This window comes from Ogataea polymorpha, assembly GCF_001664045.1.
Source record: "Ogataea polymorpha strain NCYC 495 leu1.1 chromosome Unknown OGAPOscaffold_1, whole genome shotgun sequence".
NCBI lineage: Eukaryota > Fungi > Ascomycota > Pichiomycetes > Pichiales > Pichiaceae > Ogataea > Ogataea polymorpha.
In genome coordinates, this window is record NW_017264698.1 from 827,412 (window position 1) to 855,170 (window position 27,759).

The 27,759-nt window shown below is 52.2% G+C and overlaps 17 protein-coding genes across 17 annotated transcripts; 8 read left to right on the forward strand and 9 right to left on the reverse strand.

Moving 5' to 3' along the window:
- Positions 1-170: 170 nt before the first annotated feature.
- OGAPODRAFT_92039 (uncharacterized protein) lies at positions 171-3,628 on the reverse strand. The gene has a single exon (XM_018357090.1). The coding sequence runs from the start codon at positions 3,612-3,614 to the stop codon at positions 2,457-2,459; it is 1,158 nt and encodes a 385-aa protein (XP_018213237.1). The 5' UTR covers positions 3,615-3,628; the 3' UTR covers positions 171-2,456.
- On the forward strand, positions 171-3,629 carry OGAPODRAFT_15276 (uncharacterized protein). The gene has a single exon (XM_018353617.1). The coding sequence runs from the start codon at positions 186-188 to the stop codon at positions 2,454-2,456; it is 2,271 nt and encodes a 756-aa protein (XP_018213236.1). The 5' UTR covers positions 171-185; the 3' UTR covers positions 2,457-3,629.
- A 194-nt stretch (positions 3,630-3,823) lies between these two features.
- On the reverse strand, positions 3,824-5,206 carry OGAPODRAFT_96880 (exo-1,3-beta-glucanase/1,3-beta-D-glucan glucanohydrolase; the record flags this gene model as incomplete). The annotated part of the gene is made up of 1 exon (XM_018357919.1): positions 3,824-5,206. One exon carries the CDS (start codon positions 5,204-5,206, stop codon positions 3,899-3,901), a length of 1,308 nt encoding a protein of 435 aa, XP_018213238.1. The 3' UTR covers positions 3,824-3,898.
- A 547-nt stretch (positions 5,207-5,753) lies between these two features.
- OGAPODRAFT_15277 (uncharacterized protein) lies at positions 5,754-6,831 on the forward strand. Its single transcript, XM_018353618.1, has one exon. The coding sequence runs from the start codon at positions 5,766-5,768 to the stop codon at positions 6,345-6,347; it is 582 nt and encodes a 193-aa protein (XP_018213239.1). The 5' UTR covers positions 5,754-5,765; the 3' UTR covers positions 6,348-6,831.
- On the reverse strand, positions 5,754-6,845 carry OGAPODRAFT_92042 (uncharacterized protein; the record flags this gene model as incomplete). The annotated part of the gene is made up of 1 exon (XM_018357091.1): positions 5,754-6,845. The coding sequence occupies one exon, from the start codon at positions 6,843-6,845 to the stop codon at positions 6,471-6,473; it is 375 nt and encodes a 124-aa protein (XP_018213240.1). The 3' UTR covers positions 5,754-6,470.
- A 50-nt stretch (positions 6,846-6,895) lies between these two features.
- On the forward strand, positions 6,896-7,396 carry OGAPODRAFT_45306 (uncharacterized protein; the record flags this gene model as incomplete). The annotated part of the gene is made up of 1 exon (XM_018355496.1): positions 6,896-7,396. The coding sequence occupies one exon, from the start codon at positions 6,896-6,898 to the stop codon at positions 7,394-7,396; it is 501 nt and encodes a 166-aa protein (XP_018213241.1).
- OGAPODRAFT_81140 (uncharacterized protein) lies at positions 6,910-8,999 on the reverse strand. Its single transcript, XM_018356490.1, has one exon. The coding sequence runs from the start codon at positions 8,970-8,972 to the stop codon at positions 7,431-7,433; it is 1,542 nt and encodes a 513-aa protein (XP_018213242.1). The 5' UTR covers positions 8,973-8,999; the 3' UTR covers positions 6,910-7,430.
- A 1,271-nt stretch (positions 9,000-10,270) lies between these two features.
- OGAPODRAFT_92045 (uncharacterized protein) lies at positions 10,271-13,154 on the forward strand (the record flags this gene model as incomplete). Its single annotated transcript, XM_018357092.1, has 1 exon — positions 10,271-13,154. One exon carries the CDS (start codon positions 10,271-10,273, stop codon positions 12,842-12,844), a length of 2,574 nt encoding a protein of 857 aa, XP_018213243.1. The 3' UTR covers positions 12,845-13,154.
- Positions 12,846-13,169, reverse strand: OGAPODRAFT_44644 (uncharacterized protein; the record flags this gene model as incomplete). Its single annotated transcript, XM_018355480.1, has 1 exon — positions 12,846-13,169. One exon carries the CDS (start codon positions 13,167-13,169, stop codon positions 12,846-12,848), a length of 324 nt encoding a protein of 107 aa, XP_018213244.1.
- OGAPODRAFT_92047 (uncharacterized protein) lies at positions 13,165-14,711 on the reverse strand (the record flags this gene model as incomplete). The annotated part of the gene is made up of 1 exon (XM_018357093.1): positions 13,165-14,711. One exon carries the CDS (start codon positions 14,709-14,711, stop codon positions 13,230-13,232), a length of 1,482 nt encoding a protein of 493 aa, XP_018213245.1. The 3' UTR covers positions 13,165-13,229.
- Positions 14,712-14,882: 171 nt separating this feature from the next.
- Positions 14,883-17,525, forward strand: OGAPODRAFT_81143 (uncharacterized protein). The gene has a single exon (XM_018356491.1). It carries the CDS (start codon positions 14,892-14,894, stop codon positions 15,828-15,830), a length of 939 nt encoding a protein of 312 aa, XP_018213246.1. The 5' UTR covers positions 14,883-14,891; the 3' UTR covers positions 15,831-17,525.
- Positions 14,883-17,642, reverse strand: OGAPODRAFT_92049 (uncharacterized protein; the record flags this gene model as incomplete). The annotated part of the gene is made up of 2 exons (XM_018357094.1): positions 14,883-17,542; positions 17,618-17,642. The coding sequence occupies 2 exons, from the start codon at positions 17,640-17,642 to the stop codon at positions 15,870-15,872; spliced, it is 1,698 nt and encodes a 565-aa protein (XP_018213247.1). The 3' UTR covers positions 14,883-15,869.
- Positions 17,643-17,750: 108 nt separating this feature from the next.
- On the forward strand, positions 17,751-18,548 carry OGAPODRAFT_15279 (uncharacterized protein). The gene has a single exon (XM_018353619.1). The coding sequence runs from the start codon at positions 17,893-17,895 to the stop codon at positions 18,508-18,510; it is 618 nt and encodes a 205-aa protein (XP_018213248.1). The 5' UTR covers positions 17,751-17,892; the 3' UTR covers positions 18,511-18,548.
- Positions 18,549-18,748: 200 nt separating this feature from the next.
- On the forward strand, positions 18,749-20,264 carry OGAPODRAFT_15280 (uncharacterized protein). The gene has a single exon (XM_018353620.1). The coding sequence runs from the start codon at positions 19,497-19,499 to the stop codon at positions 20,229-20,231; it is 735 nt and encodes a 244-aa protein (XP_018213249.1). The 5' UTR covers positions 18,749-19,496; the 3' UTR covers positions 20,232-20,264.
- A 16-nt stretch (positions 20,265-20,280) lies between these two features.
- Positions 20,281-22,084, reverse strand: OGAPODRAFT_74751 (uncharacterized protein; the record flags this gene model as incomplete). The annotated part of the gene is made up of 2 exons (XM_018355923.1): positions 20,281-21,353; positions 21,472-22,084. 2 exons carry the CDS (start codon positions 22,082-22,084, stop codon positions 20,281-20,283), a joined length of 1,686 nt encoding a protein of 561 aa, XP_018213250.1.
- A 76-nt stretch (positions 22,085-22,160) lies between these two features.
- Positions 22,161-23,941, reverse strand: OGAPODRAFT_15281 (uncharacterized protein). Its single transcript, XM_018353621.1, has one exon. It carries the CDS (start codon positions 23,864-23,866, stop codon positions 22,166-22,168), a length of 1,701 nt encoding a protein of 566 aa, XP_018213251.1. The 5' UTR covers positions 23,867-23,941; the 3' UTR covers positions 22,161-22,165.
- A 592-nt stretch (positions 23,942-24,533) lies between these two features.
- Positions 24,534-27,615, forward strand: OGAPODRAFT_15282 (uncharacterized protein; the record flags this gene model as incomplete). Its single annotated transcript, XM_018353622.1, has 1 exon — positions 24,534-27,615. Exon 1 carries the CDS (start codon positions 24,700-24,702, stop codon positions 27,610-27,612), a length of 2,913 nt encoding a protein of 970 aa, XP_018213252.1. The 5' UTR covers positions 24,534-24,699.
- Between the last annotated feature and the right edge of the window lie 144 nt (positions 27,616-27,759).

Sequence of the window (27,759 nt, forward strand, 5' to 3'; positions counted from 1 at the left end):
GCTTTACAAAGAGATCTTACCATTTTTTTTAGCTAGCGAAAAAGCTCGGGCCTCAGAAAGTATACCTCCACGTAAACGAGACTGTGTGACTACTTGGTGTCTTGTAAGGCCTCGTTGTTTTTTCCCCTTTCCTCCGCCCGCGTTCAATTCTGGCCGTGCACAATTTTTTTAAGCAATTATTTGCTATGGACTCTTACCTGGCACACGCCCCACCATTCATGGTGCCGCCAGTGCAAATGCCCCGGTATGAAGAGTTCGACCTCGCACGAAAATACGACCGGCCAAAGTTCCGCACCAGCGCACGCCACCAGCAGTATTACCAGTACTACGATAAGCTCAACAATGACGGGCTTCTGTTCGAGCCGTACTCAGACTCGGCCACGGCCAGATACTACAAAGAGCATCGCATATACTCGGCACAGATGAATTGGCAAGCATTGACTGCCGACAGTCCCAGCCAGCCGGCCAGGGAGCGTCCATTGGAGACAAGCAATCTCGTGACCTTCCCCGACCTGTTCGCCGGCGACGGTGTCCCCCACCTTATCCACCATTCGCTCGTGCGCATGGGACACCGAATCTGTCTTTTTGGTGGGCTCGAGCTCATGCCGGACGCAGAGTATGAGCAGTACCTGCGAGAGCTCACTGACGACTTTTCCATCCCGCCAGCCAACATCCACATGCACTTCGACTACGAGCTGCCTGCGCCACTTAGCAAGTGCAAGCTCACGTCGCTCGCTCTGCGGCCCAACAAAAACGTGTACACTTACAACTCGGAGACAAGCACGCTGCTCAAGACGTGCGAGCTCGATTGCATCAAGACGCCGCCGCCGCTGCTGTGCTCTGGCTTGCAGCAGATCAGCGCGTACCATTTCATGCTCCACGCAGGGTTTGAATTGCACACCCACGTAGAGAAGCGCGATGGCCACGTCCATATCAGTAGGACGCTCGACCCGCAAACGGCTATGTGGATGTTCGATGTCCGCACGCAGGTTTTTACTCAGCTCAAGGTCATCCTCAGCTCCTCCATCTCCACTATTTTGCCCCACTATATTCCCCGTTTCGGCCACCAAATCCAAGGTATCACCATCGAACAGAACAATTCACCCAACGACGACGACAGCCTCCACTCTGGCCCCTCCCACGATCACACCATTGGCTCATGTTCGCGATATTCGCGTCCCGCCGTCGTCTTTGTTATGGGTGGCTACAAACTCGAAGAGCACACAAACCGGCTCGTGGCACTCAACGACCTGTGGAAGTGCGAGCTCTCGGCAAGCAACACGACGGACCCTTCTGCGCGGGGCTTCCAGCTCGAGTTCTCCACGGAAATGATCTGCTCACTTGTCGGGAGCCCTGACATCCTCAGCGACAGGTTTAGTTTCTGCTACAACGCAAGGGGAGAGCCTCTGGGTCCGGAAAAACGGCAGGTCATCCAGGGGCTGTTCCGCCACGGAACAGACGCGCAGTGGCCCAAGCCGCGTGGTTTCTTTAGCATGGATGTTGTGCAGACTGCCGACCTCGAGCAAATGGTGGAGGGAGAGTTGGTGGACCAGCATGCCCACATCAGCCAGCCCAGGCCGAAAAAGAGCCGCTACTTCACCGGATTGCAGGATGAGGCACAGTCCCCGTCGCCGACTCCGTCGCTGCAGGCCCAGCTGCGCGCCTCGTCGCCCTTGTCGGCGACAGAAAGAGCCAACATGCGCCAATTTTTTCAATATGAGGGCCGAATGCGGAGCAGGACTCCGTCGTTGACGGAGGAGACGCCGCGGTCGTCACCGAGCGCTGCGGCGGCACAGTTTTCATCGCGTGCAGTTCGCTCGACCTCGCTTGTGGTGTTTGGTGGCTCCAGCATCGTCCACGTAAAAGTGGTGGCCGACGACGGGTCAGAACTCCTGTACTCGAAAGTGGAGGTGTTGAGTGACATGTGGTGCTTCGATCTCAATACAGAAACCTGGACGAGCGTGCTGACAGTTAAGCAGTCCGATAATAGGCCGCTCAAACTCTGTGGCCACGCATCGGCTAGCGACGGGCAACAACTTATGGTGATCGGCGGGTTGCGGGGGTACCAGCTTGACGACCAGCTGCTTGCCATTCGGTATAGTGGAGACGCTGCAAAACAGTACCTGGACATCGCCGAAAGGGCGTTTGATGCGATCAGCGAGAAAGTACGGCCTGTAATCAACCGCGAGGTGTACGATTTCTTTGTGCTCAACTTTGCCACGCGGCAGTGGAAACACGCAGAAACACGGCTCTACAATGCCAAGGAGAACCTTGTGACGGGCCATTTCATCATCAACGTGCACGTACAGGCACTACAGTTCGACTCAGAGGTGGTGATATGTGGGGGCGGAGACGCGCGTGTCGTCGATAACAACCAACTGCTGCTACCGGACGAGCAGCAGGACCACTTGTTGGGTGGGGCTTTCGAAATATTATCGTCGCTCATGAAATTCTAATTACTCGTTACTAAGAAGTCGGGCAACCATCTCGTCCACCGGCACAGCGTACTCCTCGGCCATCTGCCGCGCTACCTGCCTGTCCGGCTCATTCAGACGTTGCACAAATTCGGCATATTGTCGTTTCTCCACGCCCTCGCGCTCCACTAGCTCTGCAACCTTATTCAGCCAAACAACGTACTCCACACGGCCGGAAACAAGACCATATAGGTGGCGCGACACCGCCTTGTTCACCTGTGTATACTTGGTAGCAGACAATCCCAGCCTCCTCAGCTTTGGTCGTAGCAGAAGAGCCTGGATAAGCGATTTCGGAGTGTAGCTCAACACAAATGGCGTCTCTTCGCGCACACGGTCGCCCAACAACTTGTTGTGCTCTGCCAGCGCGGCAGCAGAAAGCTGTCGCTTGCGTGACGCCCGTTTCGGCCGCTTGAACTTCTCAACGCCGCCGGTGTTGGAGGCATCCAGAGCGCCCATTTTCTTACCCCCACGCAGCGCATCCAGCGCCCGCCACGCAATGTCCTCCGTTGTGACCGTCTGTTGCTGCCGCTGCTCATCCACAAGAGCAACATAGTCGGGCTCGTCTCTGGACACATATACCCCCAATTGACGCTGACGGCCGTTTCTGATCTGGCGTCGCACGCTTTGCAAAAAATTCTGCCCCCGTCTGCCCCCACGAGACGGGATCACGCTGCCCGCGTCCTGCAATGAGTCGCACACAGGACAGTGGAATTGCGCGCCTTCAAGTATCCCTAAACACGCGGTATGGTAGCCGCTCGAGCACTCGCGGCAGATCGCGAACGCCCCCGTGCCCGATCGGTCGCACAGGCAGCATAGCTGATTATCTAGGTGGGGGTGATGGTGCAGAGGTGTGTTATCAACAACCGGCTCGAAGAGCTCTGGAGTCTGTTTTCTGTCTGGTATGGCGGTGGACTGGTACACACTATTGTCAGAAATGAGCTCGATGTCAGTAAAAGTTGCTCGACACTGTGGGCACGAGTTTGCCTTCTGAGCCCATTCATTGATGCAAAATCCATGGTAATAGTGGTGGCAGGGTACTGTGCGGGCAAGATGTTGCGCGGATCTGGTTTCCCGCACGATCGTCTGGTCCGGATGGGGAAGATCGTCCAAACATATCGGACACAGATCAGGAGGGTTCATAATGTCTGAAGATTATCACGATTTTTTTTTTTTTTATCTTTTTGGGTCTAATCGACGCAAATCGACGCGACAACCTTAAATCTTGAATTATTATACATGCTGCATGAGGTGACGCAAGTCAAAATATCCGAAAGGGGGCGTCCGGAATTTAAAGGCATCACTTGAGGCGCGATCGCGTTTCAGCTTAGTCTCAAAAGTTAAAATGTGTCGTAACCTTTACTATTATTGTTGATAATGTACAAATATATATTATATAATTTTCGTGAGAAACTTACGCAACCTTGCTAACTAAATCCACATTGGTTTGGATATTGTCTATCGTCGAGAGGTTGTGGAATGATGCCTAAACCAAGGAGTCTCTGCATGTCCCATTCGATGGTGTTTTCGGTCTTCCAACACCAAAAGACCCATCCTGCATTCTTTCCATACAGGAATGAATCCATCTGTGCCTCCACATAACGTCTATAATTAGAAATCACTTCCGGTGTGAAGTAGTCGTAGTTGGCGGTGTAGAGCTGGTCACAAGATCCAATGTAGTTTCCTCCACCGAAAGTGGCATCATATCTGGCACCTCTGCCTGCTCCGTTCAGCCATTTCGCACAGTCCGTCAGAGCTGCAGTCCACTCTCCGCATAAACTGTAGTGGTATTCGGTGTTTTCGGACTGGCCCCAGCCACAGGCCGTCGAAACGTGCTCGTCAATGGACTGGCTTAAAGATCCTTCGTCAAACACCTGATAGTGGTGGTGGTCAACAATCACTTCCCAAACGTTCGGGTCCTGTTCGGTATTGAGCACGTTGTCGAACGTGTGGTCCGGAAGGTACGCATCGTGGATGATAACAGGCGCGTTTCCGTTATTTCTGACTAGTTGGTAGCCCTTGTTGTAGAAGTCCACCAGTTGGTCGAAGTCGAGGTAGGAGCCCAACGGCTCGTTCAACAGCTCGATGCCAATTATCACGTCTGAATAATTGGAACCTCCGTATTTCGAAGTCAGTTGGTCCAAGACCTGGACCGTGAGGTCCACATAGCCCGTGGTGTTCTGCCAGCCAATTTCTCCCCGCTTTCCTGAGTTATCAAAGCCGTTTTGGGACCCTGGGGCACCGTGCAAGTCGACCCAAGCCTTTAATCCATATTTCGCACACCATTCCAATGCCTTGTCCAAATACTCCTGTTGGCCCTGCACATAAGGGTCTCCCTCTGCAAGCTGGAACGCCCAATATCCGATCGGGATTCTGACAAAGTTAAGACCGGCATTTGCCATACCCTTGAAGTCCTCCTCCTTAATCCACGTGGACCAGTGTTCCTGGAGACGTTTTTCCGCCTCTTCTTTTCCCAGAGCCTCAGTGTAATGGTACTCGTCCACAGGCACGTCTGAGGAGACGGCCTCGAACAAGGAAGGCGTGATGAAAGGTTCGAGAACGAGCCATCCTCCGATATTGACACCGTAGATCTTGTCGTTTGCGTAATCCCAACGACTGTCTCTCTTCAGAAGGGTGACCGGGGCGGCAGCCACGAGCGAAAGAAGTGAACTGGCAATGAGAGAAAAAGACGAAAACTTCATTGCTTTGGGTAAATGAAGTACGGGAAATAGCATGCCTTTTATATTGGATCTAGAACAAGGGGGAATTTCGTATAACCTTTGGCATAGCTGCACAAAAGGAACGCAAATCCGGATATTGCAGGTGCAGAAGCCCGAATTCAACAAGTCTAAAATTTTTGTCACAAACCTATTGCCAGTGGAAATGTACACCGTTCGTATGAGCCTCTAAACATTGTCGGTGCCTTTACTTGTTGTTCGGACTCTCTGTTTGCTCCATTTACGAGCTCTAGACGCTGGTATTTTACATACCAGTGATACCTCCCCAAAACGGATATCTAATTATATCTATTTACCTTTTGCCGATTACGGTAATTATGGACTAGCAGGGCAAAAGCCATTACTTTTCCGCTTTGGGATTCTTCATCACAAACCTTAGTTGGCACTGCACTACTCTCCATCTCAGGATCTGCACTGTTTACGGGCTGCCATGAGGCAGACGGACGACGACGCAAACTGGCGTCGATATTCGCCCTGCTTATCTCAGCCCTTTTTTTTTTCCTCTGCCTTACTCAGATGATTTCGTAATCAAACTTCTCTCTTTCCCCTCATTTATATGAAGCCAATCAGACCAGCACAAGTGGCCAGGTTTTCAACGTCCGTTTTGCGGGCCAAGACACAGCTCGAGGTCGACCGTCCTGTGCTTTCGGAACTGCCCCTGTCGAACTCTTTGGACTACGCTTTTACCTCTTTCGACAAGCTAAAAAATTGGGCAAGAAAAAGCTCCTTCTGGCCAGCAACTTTCGGCCTGGCCTGCTGTGCCGTCGAGATGATGCACGTTTCTGCGCCACGGTACGACCAGGATCGCCTGGGTATCATTTTCCGTGCGTCTCCACGGCAGTCGGACGTGATGATTGTGGCCGGCACCGTGACAAACAAGATGGCGCCGGCTCTTCGCCAGGTGTACGACCAGATGCCGTACCCAAGATGGGTGATTTCCATGGGCAGCTGTGCAAACGGCGGCGGCTACTACCATTACAGCTACAGCGTGGTGAGAGGTGTGGACCGCATAGTGCCTGTCGACATCTACGTGCCGGGGTGTCCTCCGTCGTCGGAGGCTCTGATGTACGGCATTTTCCGGCTGCAGAAGAAGATCATGGCCCACCAGACACACCGCATGTGGTACCGGGCGTACTAGGGGACGTACTAACAGCGGCTATTTATTGGGTGACTATGCGACCCCTTTCCACTATTCTATTTATTCATAACTCCGTATTTCATCGTACATAACCCACATCTGACTATACGCTACCCGTTTCCGCTAGCTGTTATTTGCGATAGCGCGTTTGAGGGCGTCGAACGGGCTTTTTCTGAACTGCTCGTCCTTCAGCACGGCTCCAAACCGCTTAATTTCCACTTTTTCCACGATCTTCGCCCCACGCTTGTGCGGATTTGGCGTGTGGTCTAGTTTCGAGTGTGTTGCCGTCGCCGGCACCTCCTCAAGCACCTGGGCGAGGTCCTCGAGCTTTGGTTTCAGCTGCTCCTTCATCTTGCGCTTGCGCCGGCGCAGAGCCGACTTGGAGACCAGCGAATCATCCTTGCGCTTCTCCACGCGCTCAACTGTCTTGGCCACCCCGCCACTCTTGACCCGTTTCTCCAGCTTGGCCCGCAAACTCGTTCTCTTGCCCACACCCATTACGTAAATTTTTTTCGATTTTTTTTTTATTTTTTTCCACTTTATTTCTCATGTCTAGAGCTCTTGGATACTCCGTCTTGGCGGTCGCCACCGCCGCCCTCGGCTACTGCATCTACTTCGACTATGCCAGAAGAAACAACCCTGAGTTCAGAAAGAAAATTGTCAAGAACAAGAAAAGAGCAGCCAAAAAGGCCAAGCTGGAGGCCGAGGCCGACAAAAAGCAGAAACTGGAAGCTCTCAAGGAGAAACTTAACCAGTCGCTCGCAGAGGAGCCACTGCCTAAGGACGCTGCCCAGAAGGAAAAATTCTTCATGACCCAGGTCACCATCGGTGAGCAGATGAGCGCTCTCGAGGGCAAGGACATCGAGGCTGCCATCCACTTCTACAAAGGCCTGGCTGTCTACCCTAATCCGACCGGAATCTTGGATATCTACCAAAGAACCATTCCAGAACACATCTACGAACTGGTCATGATGCTCACTGCGATCCAGCCTCCAGCAAGCGTGATGAACGTCTTCCAAGACAGCATTCCGTCGCTCGACCAGGACTAGATCCGTTCCTGCTTGTTTATATATAAGTACCAATCTACTCAGATGCCAGTTTTCTCCACGCCGTGAGCACGGCCACCAGCTGCGGCCGGAACCGGCTTTCCAGCCCGGCTATGTGTCTCCATCTGTACTGTCCCGTCTCGTCGTTCTTGCGAAACTCCTCGTCACTCACGCTCACCCGCTGCACCGCGCGCAGAAACGTAGCTGTGTCCATCTCGTGGAAAAACCCGTTCACCGGCTCCTCTGTGTCCAACGCGCTGTTCAGCTCCATCAGATCCTCGCTGCTCACCCCAACGTACTCGCCCAGCCGTTCTAGGTCTGCCATGTCGCCTGCGAGCCCCAGCATCTTGGTCTTCACCTTCTCCCAGTTCGTGTCCACCTGTGTGCGCGTCGTCTGCTGCTTCTGCGCCAGCTGCTCGTACCTGCGCCGTTTTTCCTCGATTTCCGCAATAATGGCCCGTATTTCCTTCCTCACGCCCTCGTCGGCGCCCAGCGAGCTCAGATCCAGCACCAGCTCCTCGTGGCCGTCCCTTACAAACCGCAGAAACGTCACAAACCGGTTGAACCAGCCCAGAAACCCGGCAAACAGACCCTCCTGCTGCTCCATGTCGCTCAGATACAGCCGGTGCATAAACCCGTACACCGCCTCCTGATATTTTTCCTGGAGCCCCATGAAGCTGGCCACCACGTTTGGAGAGAAGTGCTCGTTTTGGAAGTACTCTGCCAGCTGGATCAACTCGTTCATGTACCGCTGCACCACAGGGATGTACAGGTGGATCTGCGCGCTCTTGAACAGCCGGATCAGTGGCTGGAAGAAGATCGACAGCAGCTCCTTGATGAGGTCGATCAGCTCCGGCTCGTCCCACAGCTCCTTGAGCGAGATCTTGTCGAGTCGGCGCAGGCTCGCTTTGAAATATGAATGCAGCAGAAAGTAGACTGTATTTTTGTCGCTCTTGGACTTTTTCATTGTGTTCAGCACCTCCAGCAGAACCGACTCGTCCAGCTTGGGCGTCAGGTCGTTGTTGTTCAACAGTAGCGCTGGGAAAATGCCCAGTCCACTTTTCTGCGCCGTCTTCTTGACCTGCAGCACCGTCTCGTCCGACGCGGCAAAATACGCGTCGATCTTGTCCAGCAACGCGGCGTATTGTTCGCCCTTGCGCAGCACTGCTCTGTGCAGCTCTGCCAGCTCTCTGTCGCATTTTTTCAGATCGTCGTTCAAAACTCCAGCAAAAATCACCTGCAACAGCGACCGGCTTCTGCGTCCAAACCCAACAGGCATCTGGAATGTGAACAGGTCGATCAGTTTCTTGACGATTTGCATCGGGTTGGTGAATCGCAGAATCGTGGCCACCAATCCGTACGGAAACAGCCGATGCAGGCGTTTCACCAGGCCCAGCGTTTCGCGCGAGCTGTCACTGCCCACAAGCAGCTCGTATAATGTCGACGCCACCTCGATCTGCACGAGCTGGACGAGCGATCTGAGCGGCTTGGACAACTCGCTTGACGTGCTCTTCGTCTCCAGCTGCTTGAAAATGTACGCAAACCCTTCAGAATACAGCACCGCCTTGAGCTCCTCCATTTGGGTCTCCAGCTGGCTCACCGCACGAAGCGTCTCCTGCTGGAACTTGTAATGTTGCAAAACGGTGTAGAAGTCTAGCTGGCGTCGCTGCTCAATGTCATTTTGTTCTTCGGCAGTCAGCTCGACGGGGTTTGCCGAAATAAACTCCAGAAACTCGGTGCTCTTGCAGACCGGCTGCAAAGCCGCCAGCGACTGCAGGTAGCCGCGCAGAGCCACGCGCAGACTCTCACGCGGGAACTCGTGCTCGTTGTCACCCTCGACGGCGTGTTCGTCGCTGACTGTGCGCCGCAGCGCGCTCATAAACAGCTCTTCCAGCTTCGCCACGTCCACGGCGTCCATTCCCTGCGCCAACTGCTCTGTTTCTGCCGCAGACGGGAGACTCACCTTGGCCTTGGTCTTTGGAGGCAAAATGGGCAGGTCTGTGCCAGGAAACACTTTTCCGAGCGTCCTGTCGAACTCCGCAAACTGCGAGTACCGTCGTTTCACGTGCCATTCTTTGCCGTCCTGCGTGCGCACTCTAATGATGAAATTATAATACTTCGACTCGCTCGGGCCCAAAAAATAGCGGGCCTTCATCTCCTTGGCAGCAGCCACGCCAACAACATTAATCAGCAGCCCGTTCACATAATTCGCGTCTTCGCGCTGATCTAGCGTCAGGTCGCCGGCCGTCAGCTTGTTCATTTTCTTGTACGTGTTTCTGTGCTCGCTCGTTCTAAAATACTCTTCGTCGCCGCGACAGAGGATGGCAGAGTTGAACAACGTCAGCAGCAGCGACTGAAGCTTGTGCACCGCCAGCTTGCGCTTGCTGAGCTCGCCTCTGTCGTTACTGTTGCTGATCTTCTTTGTCCGCCATATCTCCCAAAACACCTGCACTCTGTCCCATAACTCGTTCTTGTTCTCCAGTCTTTCCAGATGCATTTTGATAAACGGGAACGTGACAAGGTATTCGGTGAACATGAAGCGCAGAAGAGGGAACTCGGCGTCGAATTGGGCCGCACATCCGCCTGTGGCTGTCTCTGGCCGCTCGCGACCCATCGCAGGCGGGCTGCGAGGATCGTACATCTTGAAAGGCGGGCCAAACCGGCGCAGACCGTACGCATCTGTGTACGTTGGCGAGAGTCTGTTGATCTCCTCCGTGAGCTCCAAGTTTAATAATTCCTTTTTCAGAAAATGCTCCTCAGCAGCAGATAATGCTGGCGCACAACCAAGGGCACTCATGGACCCAAGAGAATTTCAATATTAATAGAAAATTTAAATAATTGGAATTATTTTCATCTTGTTTAAACTGATGACACTCCATGAGTGATGAAAAGAAAACAATCACGTTTGCGGCCACGGTCGACAGCTGCCCGACGCCAGACTCACGGTCGAGGAAAAGCTCATGGGGGTCTCTGAAGTCGAAGATTAAGCCCGTGGTGCGCGCACGGTCGCGCGAACGACCGGCTTCGTGGCTTCTACCGCGCCGGTTCTCATCGTCGTCCCTGAAATCGCCGGACACGCCGGCCGGCGACAATCAGCCATCAGGAGCCGTGTCGGCGCCTCCGCTGCGGTCCTTGGCCTCCGACTCGTCGTCCCTGGAGCTCCGTCTAGAATCCAGCAGCTCGCTTGTTTCAGACAAGAGCAATGGCCAGCTGTCGCGGATCAAACAGCGCACAAAATCCATTCTTATGCTGGACGCGCCCTCCAGCTCGTCGGAATCCTCGTCCAAGCCGGCCACGCCGTCCAACGTCAAATTCACGCTCTCCCCGGACCCCGACGACGAGAACGAGATGATTCTCACGGTTTCGAGGCCCTCGTACCGGCGGTCGCACTCAATGAACGACGGATCTGAAGATAAGGAGCCTTCCAGCGTCCCGAGTGGCCGCACAGACACCACCACAGACTCGCCTGACTCCAACAAGATCTCCAGACAGCGGTCGAAGACGCTGAATGCTTTGGACGAGGAGAGGCGCGAGTTGAGCCCGGGAATCCTCAATTCGCTTACAGGCTTCATGAGACGGCGCGCACCCACATCGAGGACCACCTCCTCCAGCAGGCTGGAAGAGTTTGTGGAGCAGGGTCTGGCTGAGCTTCTCACCGTTGAGGACTCTGAGACACCAGCGCAGTACCTTGACCGGTTGCTCGAGAACTACCCTGTCACCAGCATAGCGAGCTTGCTGCTCTCCAATGAGTCGGAGTTCTTCAAGCTGTGCATGCGAGAGTTTTTAGCACGATACTTCGACTTTTCCCAGGAACCACTAGACTTGTCTCTGCGCAAGTTCCTCATGATCAACGAGCTGCCCAAAGAGACCCAGCAGATAGATAGAGTCATCTACGAGTTTAGCCGCCATTACTGTGCGCAACACCGGGACGCCGGGATAAACGAGGACTACTGCTACATTTTGACGTACTCGCTGATCATGCTGCACACAGACAAATTCAACCAGAACAACAAGAAGAAAATGGCCAAGTACGAGTTTGTCGACAATCTGCTGGCCACGCTCGAGCAGAACGAGAACTGGGGCAAAAGCGGCGAGCTCTCGAAAATCAGCATAAAAGCAGTACTGGAATATTACTACGACAACGTCACGTACACGCCGTTCACCAACATCACCAAAGACCAGAGCGATAGAGTCTTGGAGAGCCTCGTGAACAAGACGCCACTGCCATATCCGTCTGGGAGTTTTTTGAATGGTACTGCGTCCACCGCAGCACCAGTCATGATGACAAGGAAAAGAAGCAGCACGTTCCGTTGGAGCAGCGTGTCGATCGACCCGTACGAGTACATTATTAACCACAATGTGGGCGAGCTCAAGATGGACGTACCGTTTGACTTCAGAAATCCATTTCTGCTCAGCACGGCCGAGTACGACCCAGACGACATCATCCGGTCGCAAATTGTGCCAGATGAGCAGTATCTGGACGAACGACTGCTGGGCAACCTTCTGAACACATTAAAAGGGAGTCATTGCTCGATGCTGCTCAAAGTTGCCAAGAGTAAGGCTGCCTTCTTGCTGGGGAGCAGGACAGAGGTGATCAACTACGATTGCGAAGCCACAGGCGAGGAGTATCTGATTACGCGAATATTTAAAATTGGCATGCTGACGCGGCAGGAAACAAAACTCCTGTCGAACTACAAGTCCTGGAAACGGTATTTCTGCGTGCTCACGTCGGTGGGGCTGTTTTTCTTCAAGAACGTCTCGCTGTTCAAGATGAAGTACGTGATGAACTCCAAACGGGAGAAAACGATTGTTCTGGAGGAAAAGACGAGCAACACGCCGATCCTGGAGTCGCCGGAACCGAGCTTCACGATCCCGAACGGCGCGTTTGCCGTGCGGATGCGCAGAAACCTGTATTTCGACAGCCTCGTCAACGATAACCAATCGTCGCAGCTGCAACACTGCACCTTCTACATCTATGGGAAACACTCCAAAGACGTGTACATGGTGGACAACCAGTATGAGCTGGTTTCGTGGATAAACTCGATCAACTGTCTCTCCGCGCTGGACCCGGTGAACCTGCCGATCGAGAAGCTGGAACTGCCATTCACCGACGCGTCGATCGGCGAGGTGATCAATCTGCGAATTCTGACGGCTGCCGAGCGGCTCGAGAAACTGAACCAGGCGATCGACGCGTCGACCAAATCGCTGCAGGACTTCTTCCTTATGATCAGAAGGGTGTCGCTGCTGACGCCGTTCCAGGCCAAGACCCGAGAAACGCTCCACTCGGGCGTGAAGCTGTTTGCCGTGAAGATCGAATGGACGTGGTTCGAGCTTTCCCGAAACTCGCTGTTCCGGCATATTTTCGAGTGCGCATACGAGCATCTGGAACAGCAGCACCCTGAGTCCGAGGGCGAGGAGTTTGTCACGGCAATCGACCTTCTGCAAGAGTAGTTCACCTGCCCAGTCTTTTGCGCTCGAAAAACATGTCTGAGCGCGAGGACCCGATATTGACGACTTTGGGACACCCGTCTCTGTCGCGCTCGAGCATGACGCACTCGCGGCAGTAGTATGCGTCGCTGATGCCAGGGAGGCCGCAAATGATGCATTTTTCACGACCAGACCCGAACGCGCAGTCGTCGCAGATGCGTGCCGGTCGTGCCGCGTTGACGAGGGAGTCGCATGCGGGACACTTGCCGTCGCATTTCTCGCACAGCCGGCCGACTGCCGTGCCGGGCTGTTTGAGACATAGCACCAAATCGAGCTGATGGCGAGACATAAAGAAAATATTCACTACAAATATGTATTTTTTGATATTTTTTTTTTTCTTGCACAGCCACTACAGCTTGTTGCCAATGTTCAAGTAGATGCTCTTTGACTGCGTGTAGAGGTCGATGCCGCTTTCGCCGAGCTCTCTGCCGATACCGGACATCTTGAACCCGCCAAACGGCACCCTGCAGCTCTCGTCGTTTGACGAGTTGATGTACACGGAGCCAGCCTCGAGCTGCTCGGCCACGCGATGTGCTCTATGGAAATCCTTGGAGAAGACCATCGCCGCAAGGCCATAGATTGTGTCGTTGGCGTTTTTGACGGCCTCCTCTTCAGACGAGAACTTGGCCACTGCCACGACCGGCCCGAAAATCTCTTCTTTGACAATGGTCATGTTCTGGTTGCAATCGGCAAACACCGTTGGCGGAATAAAGTACCCCGTGCTCTGGCCGGTGGGCTCGTTTCCCAGGACGAGTCTCGCGCCCTCTCTCTTGCCCGACTCGATGTACCGCTGGATCTTGTCGTACTGGGCCTTGGAAATTACAGGCCCCAGTGTGGCATTTTCGTCGAACGGGTCGCCGACTTTCCAGTCCTCGAGGATCTGTTTCTTGAACAGCTCCAAAAACCGCTCGTACACAGTGTCCTGGACAAGCACGCGCGAATTGGCCGTGCAGTTCTGGCCAGAGTTGTACATGACGCCGAACGAGGCCCACTTGGCCGCTTGCTCGAGGTCCGCATCGTCAAACACCACGAGCGGAGACTTGCCGCCACACTCGAGCGACACATTCTTGAGGTTTGCCGCCGCGCTCTGCATCACCTTGGCGCCCGTCGCTGTCGATCCCGTGAACGCCACCTTGTCCAGGTCCGGGTGCTCGGCAAGTCTCTGGCCAGCCACAGAGCCCAGCCCGGAAACCACGTTGAACACGCCTGCAGGAAATCCTGCCTCTTTGACGTACTGCGCAAACAGCAGCAGCGACAGCGGCGTCAGCTCGCTCGACTTGATCACCAACGGACACCCGCACGCCAATGCTGGACAGAATTTCCACCCAGACATCGAGAGCGGATAGTTCCACGGCACGATTTGGCCCACCACCAATGGGTACCTTCTGGTGATGGCGAGTCGGTTATTACTGAGGGGAATTGTCTTGCCGTGTATCTTGTCGGCCCAGCCGGCACAGTACCGCAGATACTCCACCACGCCGTCGATGTCTGCACGGGCGTTGCTATGCAGCGGCTTGCCCGAGTCCAATGCCTCGACAGCGGCGACCAGCTCCGCGTTTTGTTCGAGGATGTCGGCGAGTTTCAGCATCTTGAGCGCCCGCTCCTCGCCCGGCACCTGCAGCCAGCTGTGGTAGACGCCTCTGGCGGCGGCGACGGCTGCGTCGACTTCTTTCTCGCCGGCAGCGTACACTTTGGTGATGACCTGCTCGGTGGCCGGGTTTATGGTTTCGAGAGTGGTGTTGGTGGCAACCCACTCATTGTTGATGAAGAGCCCCAGCGGTTGCTGGTATTTGTGGCCAGTCGGCAATTCGATCTCCTGGAATAACGACATGGGAAATTGCTAATTAGTAATCATTCAAATAATTGATTATTTAAATGTTTTCTGGGGTGATTAGAGTTGCCTCTTTGGGACAGACTCCACCTTAGCCGTTATCGCCTTGGTCCCTCGATTTTTTTTTTTTTTGTGCTAAAGTTCTAGCAAATTTCTAGCACGTTTGGATCACAAACTCTAATGGCTTCTATTTGCACAAAGACTCAAAAGCTCAACACTGGCGCCTCAATCCCTTCCGTTGCCCTGGGATGCTGGCAATCGTCCCCCGAGGACACCTACACTTCTGTTTTGGCCGCATTGAAGGCAGGCTACAGACATATCGACACCGCACACGTGTACCAGAACGAGGCGGATGTTGGTAGAGCCATCAAAGACTCGGGGGTTCCTAGAGAGTCGCTCTTCATCACTACGAAGCTCTGGAACACCAACCACAGAGACCCATTGGCTGCTCTGAATGGCTCGTTGGAGAGACTCGGCATGGATTACGTCGACCTGTACCTGGTTCACTGGCCTGTTCCTTTTGTTAAGCCTTCGCCAGATGCCGAGGAACAGTGGTTCCCAAAGGATCCTAACAATCCGGAAAAGTTCCACAATGACAAAGACTGGGACTTCATCAAGACGTGGGAGCTGGTCCAACAGCTGCCTAAGGACAAGGCCCGGGCCGTGGGCGTGTCCAACATGTCCAAGACAAACTTGGAGAAGCTGCTGGCTGCACCAACGACCAAGGTCATTCCTGCAGCCAACCAGGTCGAAATGCACCCATTCTACCCGCGCCACCAGCTGCTCGAGTACTGCAAGGAAAAAGGCATTGTTGTGGAGGCGTACTCGCCACTGGGCAGTGCTGGGTCGCCACTACTTAAGGACGAGGACATCATTGCTCTCGCCGACAAGAAGGGCATTTCTCCAGCCTGTCTGCTAATTTCGTGGGCTCTCCACAGAGACACTGTCGTGCTGCCAAAGAGCGTGACTCCGTCGCGGATCGAGGCCAACATCAAGGTCGTCGACCTCGACGACGAGACCGCCGACGCCCTGTCGGCGCTCTACAAGACCAAGGGCAAAAGAATTCTGAACGTTGACTGGGGTGTTCCAGTCTACAATGACGAGGAAGACAACTTTTAGCCTGAGGATATAAGATAAGTGATTACGTAACTGGATTTTTTAGCTTCTTTCTGCATCGCGTAGCTCCACGTAGCTGAGGTAGTACTTCTTTGTCCAGCGTCTCATTTGTTTTCCGTACAGCAAAAACGGGATAATGAATGCGAACGTGCCGAAGTCGATGATGGCCAGCATAATGTATGTGCGGACCGTGCCGAGCGCGGCAATCAGCGGCGAGCACGCAAACGTGAAAATGCACCCGATCATGTTGTTGATGAAGGCCACGCCCAACATGCCCTCGAGAATCATTTCCGGGTACGCGTCCATGAGATAGCCCATGGCGATGTCTCCAGCCGTGGCGAACCCAAACCCGATGAAGCCCAGTCCGACCGTGTAGGTGACCTTCCAGCTCCAGAGTTTGTCTGTGCCGATGCCGAAGAGCAGCAGGCCGATCGGCGAGATAATGGCTGCCGGAAACAAAAACCAGAGCCGGAACTCGGCCTCCTGGATGCCGCCGTTGCGTTTGGCCTTCCAGATCACAAACCAGTCAGAGAAGTAGCCCGCGTACAGACATCCGATCAGCGCTCCGATAACGCATGGCAGATTCATCAGCGCAACGCCGGTATCGGAGTAGTTCCACGGCTCGTCATAGTACAGATCGTCCTCCGTGGTGAGGTAGAACGTGAGAAAAGCGTCCTGCAGCCCCCACAGCAGCCCCGACAGCAGCACGGGCGGGAACCAGAACACACGCAGCATGAGCACGAGCCGCTGCAGGTACTGCTTGGCGCCCAGCCCGACAAGCGATGCTGACGGCGTGATCAGCTGCACCCGTTTCCAGTACGGCAAGCGCGGCTCTCCTGCGCCCGTGCCGTACACGCCGGCCACCTCGATCACGTCTGAGCGGTCGCCGGAGTGCGAGTCGGCGATTTTATCGTCCACTTTTTCGCGTTTCTCGCTAGAGTCGATCTGCCCTATGTAGCGGTGTCTGTCGAAATACGTTTCGTACTGTGTCAAAAACATCACTGCCAGCAGCACGCCCGAGATAATCACGGCGATCCAGCCCACCCACCGGAACGTAGTGTACTGGACAACGAAACCCGCAATCAAAGGCCCAAGATACGTCCCGACAGAGGTAGCCAGGATGTAGACGGTCAGAACACCACCGAGCTGGTGAGAAAAATACATGTCCGACAGCGAGAGCTGCACCTGGGCCTCTGCGCAGGCCTCAGATGCCCCAACAAACAGTTGCGACCAGATGGTGTCGCTGGTTCTTTTGGACAGAGCAAACCACACCGCTCCAACGAGGCCGAGCACTATACAGATCACGTAGCTGATTTTGCGGCCGTAAAGCGACGAGGCAGGCCCTAGAATGACGGTGGTCAGGCCGATCGACGCAAACAGCACGCCGGCACCGGTGTTCATCGAGTCGTACGAAATGCCGTACAGCTCGTTGAGAGAGTCCTGCGTTGAGCCGGCATCGTTCGACGTGGCCGCCGTGAAACCGGTAATGAACGCCAAAAGCGCAAACTGATAAGCCTTGGTCCAGAACCCCCAGTTGAGCGGGTCGTTGGGCGAGTCTGACGGCTGTGGGTGCAGAACAATGCCGTCCTTGGTTGTCTTGACTGTAGACGACTGGTCCCCCACAGCGGTCTGGCTGTGATCTATCTGATGGACTAAGATGTTGATCGTGCCCGGGACAAAGTCCGGATGGTACTTGTCGCTGTACTGGTCCATCGCTGCGCAAGATCTGAACGCAAAGATTGAAATTCACTTATCTTATAGACATCAATTTTTTTTCTCGATCCGCGCACGACCACGTTTTTTCCGCGAGGACATGCCAACAGCGCGGCTAGATAAAGCGGTCTGCGCCTTGGCCAGATACGATGCGAGCGATCTCTGGGGAAAATGCGGAAATTTGGCGGTGGTGGCAGGCAGCAACTGCAGCAAGGTTGGTGTGCCTTATTCTGTCTATGCAGATATATCAGGCTTTTCAGTTTGTGACGGGCATCGGTGCCCGGGACGCCACACCTCTGCACAGCGTGGCAAATAAATAAATCGACTGTCTTACTTCTTCTCCTCCGCCACAATGGCAATTGCTCCTAGATACGCCAAGTCGCACGTCTACAACGGTTCTGCTGGGCTCTCTAGTGGCCTCAAGCACACCGTCCAGCTGTACCTGGACTACAACTGTCCCTTCTCGGGCAAGCTGTTCCGCAAAATCACCGGCAACGTTATTCCGTTGCTGGAGAAAAAGAATCTTTTGGACAAATTCAGCTTTGTTTTCATGAACGTGATCCAGCCATGGCACTATGTCGGCTCCGGCGCGTACCACGAGGTTGCTCTGGCCGTCGCCAAAGTGTACCCGGACCAGTTCTGGAAGTTTTCCGGCGTGCTCTGGGACAACATCATGACGGACTCTCTTTCGTACGAGAAGAGCAAGAAGCAGGTTTTAGCTACGGCGATCGACCTTGCCGCACAGCACCTTGACAACGTCGACACTGAGAAGCTGTGGGAGCAGGTCGCTGTCCCACAAGGCGGTCAGAACCAGCTGCAAAAGGACATCAAGTATTTCACCAGATACCACCGCACGGTGGGCGTGCACGTGACGCCGACCGTTTTTGTCGACGGCATTGTTGTGGGCAGCATCGAGAGCTCGACGGAGCCGGAGAAAATTGTGGAAATTTTGGAGAGTCTGCTAGATTAACTATATGTATGTAGTTATTTCAAGAACGTTCTGATAGCAAAGTCTCGCCCCGCGGAACAATGCGCGCGTTCCCCAAGCGGACAATAGCGTGCGTTAGTGACCTGTACCGGGCAAACCACACGCTTGTTGGCTCTTCTCCTGTAATATGAAACACGCCACACCTCGCACCGCGTCCCGATTGCTATTGTGAGTCGCAAACGGCAACAGGAAAACAATACACGCCGCGAACGCGTCCAGACACAAAATTATTTCCCTTTAAAATCCACCTGGTCTTTCCCCGTTCTTTAGCCAACAGCTCTTTCACGATGAAACAGGAGCTTTTGCCGCCAGCAACGATCATCAGTCCCGTCAACAAGTCCTTCGAGCTGAAAACGCCTCCGCAATCCGTCGTCAGAAACGGCCCCGTCAAATCGCATGACACGCGCTCCACCCTCCGTACAAACGGGCTGCTATCGCCAGAGTTTTCGTCGCCACAAGTGACCCGCGGTGCCGACGACGACGATTTTGACGACGACGACGACTACGAGGAGCCTGGCTGCTCCAGAAAACGCAAGCTGCACTCGTCTCCGCCGCCGCCGCCCAAGTTTGCCCAGCCCGAGGGTGCCGCAAAAAGCCGCGCCGCAAACAAGACCAGACGGCTCAAGGGCCCGCAGAACATCGAGATACCCGACCCAGAAGACATGCCGCCTGTGATCTTCGACTCTCACGAGAAACCACCGTTTTCGTACGCCTCTCTGATAGGCATGGCCATTCTGCGCGCGCCGGGACGCAAACTCACGTTGTCGCAAATATACCAGTGGATTTCGGACAACTTCAAGTACTACAAGAAGGGCGAGGTGGGCTGGCAGAACTCCATTCGCCACAACCTCTCGCTCAACAAGTCGTTCGCCAAGACGGAAAAGTCCAAGGACGGCAAGGGCCACTTCTGGAAAATCGTGGACGGGTACGAGTACCAGTTTTGCCACATCAAGAATTTCGAGAAAATGATGGCTGCCGGGAAACTCAAGCGCTCCAGAGATTCCCAGCCGCAGCCAGCCGCCAAGTCGCTATCGCACACGCCGCAGACGTCGCACCGTCACCCGCAGTCGCCCGAGCTGCCTCTCAAACGGGCCAACACTGACCCGTACCATCTGGACTTCGACCGACAGTACCCCGCGGGCCTTCTGGGATCCATTCCGGAGCTCGCGGCCCCGTCGTCCACCTGGAAGGCGTCCGCGACGGGCGAGCAAATTGTCTTCAAAGAAGCCCAAATGTCTCCCGAGCAGTCGTTCTTGCAAGAATCACCCGGTGGGCCCATTTTCGCGGCCCGCTCTCTGCCCTTCACGTCTTCGTTCAGCTGTAAGTCCACGCTCGAGCTGTCACCAATCAAGTCCGGCGAAACAGGACCTTTGCTCGAGCCGCTCACGCCCAAACAGAACAGCTCCCTCAACACGTTGCAGAAGTCGCAATATCAGTACGACCAGCTGTTGCTGTCGAAGTTTCGGTCGCCTACGAGCGTGCTCAAGACACCCAACCTCTCGGCCACCAAGAAGCTGTGGACCTCGCCGTCCTATCTCGACGATTTCTACACCTCGCCCAGCGCCGGCCGCGGAGCAGAAGAGGACACCATATACGGCTCGCCTTTGGGGCCGGTCAAAAAACGCAAGACCGGCTCCTCTTCGCGGTACTCTGCAAACGAGATCTTTGGCATCGACATCTGCAAGATCCACCATGACGATTGAGGCTGTGGCCCTGTAATGTAGCGTATGTATATTAGATTTATCTTCCATTCTATCGTTTTTCGCTGTTTTGGTGCACCAGCTGCGGGTTCTCCTCGTACTCGGCCTTCGACACCCACATCTGCTTGAACACGCTGAGGCTCGCCAAAATCGACCCCCCGACAAAACAACTCGCGCGTCGTTCCGGCGACGCGTATATTTTCAGCTGCAAGTCAGGGTCCTCCAGCTTCATCTCCTCCAGCAGCCGCACGCCGTAGTTCCTGAACATCGTGGACCCGCCCGCTAGAATGATATTTTCAAAGAGCCGCGGCCGCAGGTCGTAGTTGGTCTTGCGCACAGAGTTCACCACTGCCTGGTGCACCGGCACCTCCTCGACGCCGAACTTCTCCGGCTGGAAGTACAGCTCCGTTGACTGCCACAGCGTCTGCCCGGCAACCCGCACCATCTTTCCGTCCGGCAGCGGGAACTCCTTGCACTCCTCGCCAACAGCAGGCCCCTTGGCGTGCTGCTCCGCGGGTGTCGGGTTCACGTGACACAGCCGTTCTTTCAGACTTCGCACGAGCTCAAACTCGGACGACGTCGATAGAAAGTACCCGTTCTTCATCAGGTCGCTCTGCACAAGCCGCGTGATGTCTCTTCCACCAAAATTGAGGCGTTTGATAGTGCCCGGAATCGAAAACCCCTCGTAGATTGGTACCACCGTGGTGACTCCATCGCCAGAGTCCAGCACCGTCCCCGTGGTCCGTCCCGAGGAGTACAGCGACAAAACCGCGGGCATGGCCACGTACAGCGCAGGAAAATTGAACGTCTCGAAAACAAGCTCCGCCAGCTGGTCTCTGTTCTTGCTAGGGTTCAAAGGCTGCTCGCTCACCAAAAGCGGATGCTGGTCGGTCTTGGCATCCAATTGCTGCACCACGTCGCTCCAAACCAGCTCAAGCGCCTCCCAGTCATCGACTATGCCGTTGGACAGCGGGTACTTCAGCTTCAACAGCCCGCGAAGCTGCTGTGCGCGCGACCCTATAAATGAATCTGTCTGCGAGATGGCCGACGGCATGATCTTGTTGTACTTAGGGCGGCCGACGAGATTCGAATGGTTGATCTTCGGCTTCTCGTCACCCGCAAAGCCTGCACGGATTGTCCCAGAGCCGTTGTCTATGACAATCGGTTGGTTGTAGATGGACTCCATGAAATAACAAAAAAAATGGTAAATAAAAAAATAATTAGTAGTAGTGTATTCAGATACAGTAATATCTATCGCCAAAATCTCCCAGACCAGGAACAACAAACTTCTTCTCGTCCAGAGCCTGGTCGATCATTCCGGTGATGACCTTGATTTTCGGAAACTTCTTCTTGAACACCTCGATTCCCTCTGGACTTGCCAGCACGTTCAGAAATAATATCCGTTCTTCTTTCACACCTTTCTGTAACAACACGTCCACGGCCATTGACGCAGAGCCACCTGTGGCAAGCAGCGGGTCCAGCAAAAACACATATCTCTCTGGAATGTCTTCCGGAAGCTTGACGTAGAAGAGTCTCGGAGTGGCCGTTTCCTCGTCCCTCTGAATCAAAATCTTGCCCAATCTCACAGACCTACAGCAGTCTCTAAGACCCTGCTCCATGCTCTCACCAGCTCTGATGATGGAAACACCGCAGATCTTGCCTTGGAACTTGTGCCCGTCGTAGGCAACTCCCAAAGGGGTCTGAATTTGGCAGGACTCGACGGGCAGCTGATTGAGACCTTCTTCCACCAGGAGTCGGATGATTCTGTCAGAATAAAAGATGAAATCTCCTCTACGGGTGTTTCTGTCTCGGATGATCGTGTAAAGACATTTCAGCTGGTTAGTCTGTGGAAGCATGATGACATTTTCGTATTGCGACATGATGAAATGTTGGGTGTATAAAATTTAACAAACGATGAAGTTTAATTTTTCGCTTATCTATAAAAAATTCAAACTCATCTCGTAGCCAATTTTTTTGCGCACCGAAAGAAGTTCTTGTTTTAGATCGTAGTTCGGCACTTGCCGCGAACAAAGCGTCTGGGCCGCGGCGAGAGTTTCGTCGTCTGCCTCCTTCTCAAACCCGTTCAGAACCTTAATAAGCTCCACAAACTCCTCAGTCTTTAGCACTCTCTTCCCCAAGTACGGCTCTATCAGCATCACCAGCGACATCTTGTAGTGTTTCGGCAGATACTTGAAGTTCAGCAGCTGGAAAAGATTTCTGAAATTCGGTTGGTCTTTCTTTTGTAAAAACTCGTCCAAAACAGCCAGTGGACTCAGTGCTTGTCGAAGAGCAGGCTCCGCAATCTCGTTGGACCGAATTTTAGTTATCAAAGTTTTGTCTTCTAGCTCTCCAACCAGCACCTTTTCGAATATTTCCCACGCCAGCTTGGTCAATCGCGCGTAGTCACCTGCCTCAGTGTAACAGTAGAGAGCTTCGTATAAATACCCCACTGTGGCCAGTCTTGCACCCTGGATCTTGTATATTTTCACTGCTGTTTGATGCAGCTTAAGCTTGGCGCAAATAGATAGACACCACTCCAAATCATCATTGCTCGTGATGTGGTATCTGGGAAGAAGCTCAGAAACAATTTCTCTGGAATTTGAGTTGTTGATCAGAATTAAAATTCCGACACCAATCGGAAACAGTTCACGATGGGTCAAATATGAGAAAGATAAGTCCTCCAGCATCTGGTCAATTGTAGAAATAAGGGATGCCTCTGTAAATGACACAACAGACAGGTATCCTTTCAAAAGACCAGCAGAGGCCATAAGAACTACCACGAACGTGGCAATTGACTTATCAAGCAACTCGATCGAGCTGATCACAGACAGAAACTTTCCTTGCAACAGCTCAATGCACATGGTTTCCCAGGACTGAGTGGTTTCCGGCGGGTATTTATCAATGGACACTTGGAGATACTCATCGAGGAGCTCCATGGACGGCAGCTGGAAGAGATAGTGTGCATAAAGTGCTTCATACCATGTACTGGAGGCCTCTAGTATACTATTTGAAGATCCAGACATGATGGTGATGAGTTCAGACACCTCTGAAGCCAGTCCTGCCTCGGAGAAACTCAGCGAGTTGACTCTCTCACGCAGCTCGACAACCATTTGCTTCCAAATCAGAAACTCCTTACAATCGACAGAAAACCTGAGCATATCGTAGGACTCCAAAAGATTCTTGAAATCTGTCAGGACGTTGAACAGATTAGCATCCTCGTGTTTCAAAGCGATCCAGTTACTTTTGTCCAGTGCTTCCAAAGCCTCCTTAAAAAACCCCCGGAGCAGAAGCTTCTTCATATACGTGGACCAGAATAGGAAGTTTTTATAAGGATGCTCAAAGCTCATCACCTCTTCGAAAAGTTCGTCGTCTGGCTGTATATCGGCGCGGTTGATCCAAACAGAAAGCAAGGCGATTCTCTCTTCCTTGTTGGAGAAATGCACAGCATTCAGCAAGTTGAGGACGTTGAGAATCTCCTCATAATTGAAGATGAAAGTTTCCTCAAAATTAGGATCAAGCTTGGACTTCATGGAGATTAAATTTTTGAGGTCTTCCACCATGGCTGTGATAATGGATTGTAACGTTTGTTTTTTCTCTCTCCGGTTCTCTTCAATTTTGCTTAATACGCCAAACGTCATGTCTTGGTCATCATCACTGAAATGCTTGTATGCTTGGTTTGTCAGTAGCGGCTCAAAAGTGCGGTAGGTTTTGGTGAGGAACTTGACGTACTCCTCAGAAGTGTCTATATTTGAAGGTATTCCAAAAGGATAAAGCTTCCGCTCGCGGTCGTTCAGAGGCTCCATCTTTTTTTCGTCTTGGGACGCCAAAAACAGCATTCCATTGTCGTGTGCCTTGTCCAGCGAAAATTGCAAAGTGCGTCCATTCTTCAGCCAGCTGAGATCACTTTCAGCAATGGGTGCATCATCATAAGGAAGTTTGGTGATTGGTAATTGCGTCGGTGGATCAATTTCAATTTCAAAGTCCAAGTCCTCCGGTTCAGCAAGTTGAGTCCCGCCATTCGGTTTTACAAGTGACATTGTAGAAAAAAGCTAAATAAACAATCAAAATTTTAAACCTTGCAAAATTGGCAGTGATAAAAAATTAGAAAAAAAATATTCAGACCACAGAGATTCACAGTGAACACACTCAGATGAGCTGGGAAGAGATTCGAACCACGGAGGGAATCACGAGGTTTTTGAGAAATCCAGAATGCCCAATCTTGGATATTTGCACGGTCTCTGGACGACTACTCGAGCATGACGAACCAGTGGCTCTTCCTGATAAAGAGAGGTTTATTTTTGAGTTGGTCTGTGATCGGTTGGGTCAGACGAAGAACAGAGAGTACAGGAGCAGCAGAGAATTCTGGGGCTTGTTTCAGAAAGTTTGGCTAGCATTTGATTCAGCAGAATCACTGAGATCAACCAGGACTAAGTGCATTAATAGGATTAGATTCAATGATCTGGTGGTGTACATGTTGAGCAATGTGGAATTTGAGAAAGACGTCGAATTTCTCGTCATTTTTGTCAACTGCGTGAATTTAGTGATGGATGAGCTCCGATTGGCGTTTTCTTCAGACACAAATGTCGAAATGGTGGCAAGACTTTTGGACCTTGCACTCAAGACAAAGCAGGACTCGTGCATCAAGTTAGCTTACCGACTTTTCAAAATGGCCAACACAACCACTCTTCACTATAATAAGAAAAACATAGCTTACTTTTGCGCCGAGTGTCTTCCCAGCTTATTGTGTCTAATGAAGTCCAATGAAGCCCAGCTACTAGAATCTATGTTGAGAGGAGTGCTACTGCGAAGAGACACTATCCCAGACCTTAAGGAGAATATTGGATTTTTCTGCAATTCAGCATTCGTCAAAAATATAGACGGGTCCTTGGTGGCAGAGCTATTTCAAAGAACAGCAGGAAGACTTGCAATCACCGATGTGGAACAAATTTACATGGAAATTGCTTCGAAGTTCCCGGACGTGAAAGTGGATCTGCTAAGGAGAATTGTGGCAATGAACAAGGTCTTGTCAACCAAGTTTCTCATGGACTTGGTGGAGTCTAGTAACTTGAATCTGGAAATCTTGCAACTTGCAATCAACAAAAATGTTGATGTCGGTCTTCACTACTCAAGCAAGATTTTCGAGCTGGCCAACACTGGTTTTGAAGAACAGAAGTTCAGAATTCTAACTACTCTGCTAGATGTTTACGCCAGAGCTCGTGAGATGGACGAGTTTTTCAGTCTCTGGCTCAAACATTGCAACCAGAACTCTGTTTTAATCTCCGACCAATTTGTGACACAGGTCTCTCAAGTCATCATGGACCTATCACAGAAACAAACGATTGCCCTGATCAGCAAATACGTCGAGACTTTTAAGGATAATGAGTGGAGCTCGGTTCTTCTTTCTGCAATTGCGAAATGTCTTCTTTCGAGTGTGACCGGATCGGCTCACACGGCCGTCACTAAGACACTGCAGCAGACCGTGCAAGAAGCCAAACCGCTGTTCCTTCAAGTCCTGGATTACAAGCAAGGTAATGCTCACTATTGGAAGCTAGTGACGATGATTCTGATGATATACGACGTCGAGCCTAACTTAACATCTGGCGAGGCTGATGAGTACTACTTTGCGTATCTTCGTCTCTGCGAACGCGACTTGTCACACTGCAACGAAACACAGACGAACCAGTTTATCAACCATTACAAAAGCTCCGATCTCAACTTCAAGCGAGTGATTTTCAGACGATGGTTTGTTCTCATGAATGCGATGCTTGATAAACAGCAGCTGCGAATTCTGGTTGAAGAATATTTGCGAGTTGAAACAGAGCCGGTAAAGGTGCTTTCCAACGGTGTCTTGCACGAGCAGATCAATCTGGTGAGAGAAATAATTAATTACATCGTCCATCATTTCAGTGAAGATCCGGAAAAGATGGCACAGTACACAGAGCAAATTCCAGTTAATTGTTACTCGCGCGCTCAGAGAGAGCATGTTCTGGACCTTTTGATTTCCGTGCCGTCTGATGCCGCCTTGGCATCCATACTGATGCTTCTGAGTCAGCCCACCTTGAAATCCAAACTGGAATCCAATCTCGACGTTCTGATATCATTTGTGGATGTTTCTGACGACCCTAGACGGTTGGAAATTGCAAGGAAGATCTTTGATGCTCATCTTCGTCAAGGGTCCAAATTTGTGTGCGACGCTGAAAATAAACTTCAAAGCAACAGTCTCAAGACGACGCTGTGTCTGCTGCGGGCAGAGCGTGGAGCGGGAAAACTAAACACTCAGCTATTCCAGGCCACAGTGAAAAGGTGTGTTGACAGTCTTTCTACAGGCACACAGTACTTAGATTATTTGGTGGAGCTGAAAAGTTGGAACAGGGAACCGGACCCATCCATAAAACCAGTCATCAAGGAGCTAGGTGCCAAATGTGACGACAAGACCTCTGAAAAGCTATTTGAACTGATTTGCTATTTGAGGGACACCTATAGCCCAACATATGTGCTTGCGTTGTACTTAAATCTAAGAGATTCCAGTGAAGTGATAAGTTCACTGCGAACATATTTACAGGAGCTTGATGTCGAGCAGATTTCTGCTCTGTGGATGTGGGTTCTGGACAGCGACGAGAATGCCAGCAAAGTGTGCTCTTTGATAGGCCTATTTTTACAGATCCAGACCCCTGAAAATCCGTACGCGCAAAAGCTGGCAATCGCTTCACTTTCCAAGCTTCTAGATTTGCAGCTCTCCACCAAAGACATGACGTATGTGGCACAAATTCTCAAACAGATATTAAGCTCTTCTCATTGGATGCTCACGCAGTACACTGTGGAGCTGATCATCACTTTTGTTAACCGAGTCACGAAAAAACTCCTGGATTTTGAGGGATCTCTGGGTGAGAAACAATCTCTGTTTGCTCTAAACTGTCAATTGCTATCGAATATCCTGCTTTTTCAACGGTTCAGATTTTCTAACAGACAGCATTTGATAACGCTGTCCTTTATTCCATTGATGGAGTGTCTGTTCAAGCTGAAATTGGATGCTTCTGCTGGACTGGCATACCAACGCCTAGTTGGAAACCTGTGCGAGATCTCGGCCTCCTCGGTCACAAATGCAGAGACCGACTCATCGCTGACAAGAGCCGTCTCATACATGAAATACCACCTACGGAAGTTTGCGTCCTTGTTGATCATGAACTATCTGAAGTTCTACCTCATTTATCGACTAGAACCAGCTACCAAGGAAGCATTGGAAGCCAGCATGTTTGTGATATTTGATCTTTTGACGACCAACGAACTGAACTACATCAATGCGAATCTAGATCCTCAAGCGAGGGTGGTCTACAAAGTTCTCTATGATGACTACAAGAAGTTTGGCAAATGGAGAGAGGAATGATTCTGTCCCGGTAGTAGAGGTGTAAAAATAAAAAAAAATAATAATTTATTCTTTCAGTATGGTGGAAATCACAGAACTGGACCAGAAAACCGACCAGCTCATTAGCGAATGGGAGAAAAGACGGTATATTCCCAAAGAAGGGGAGCC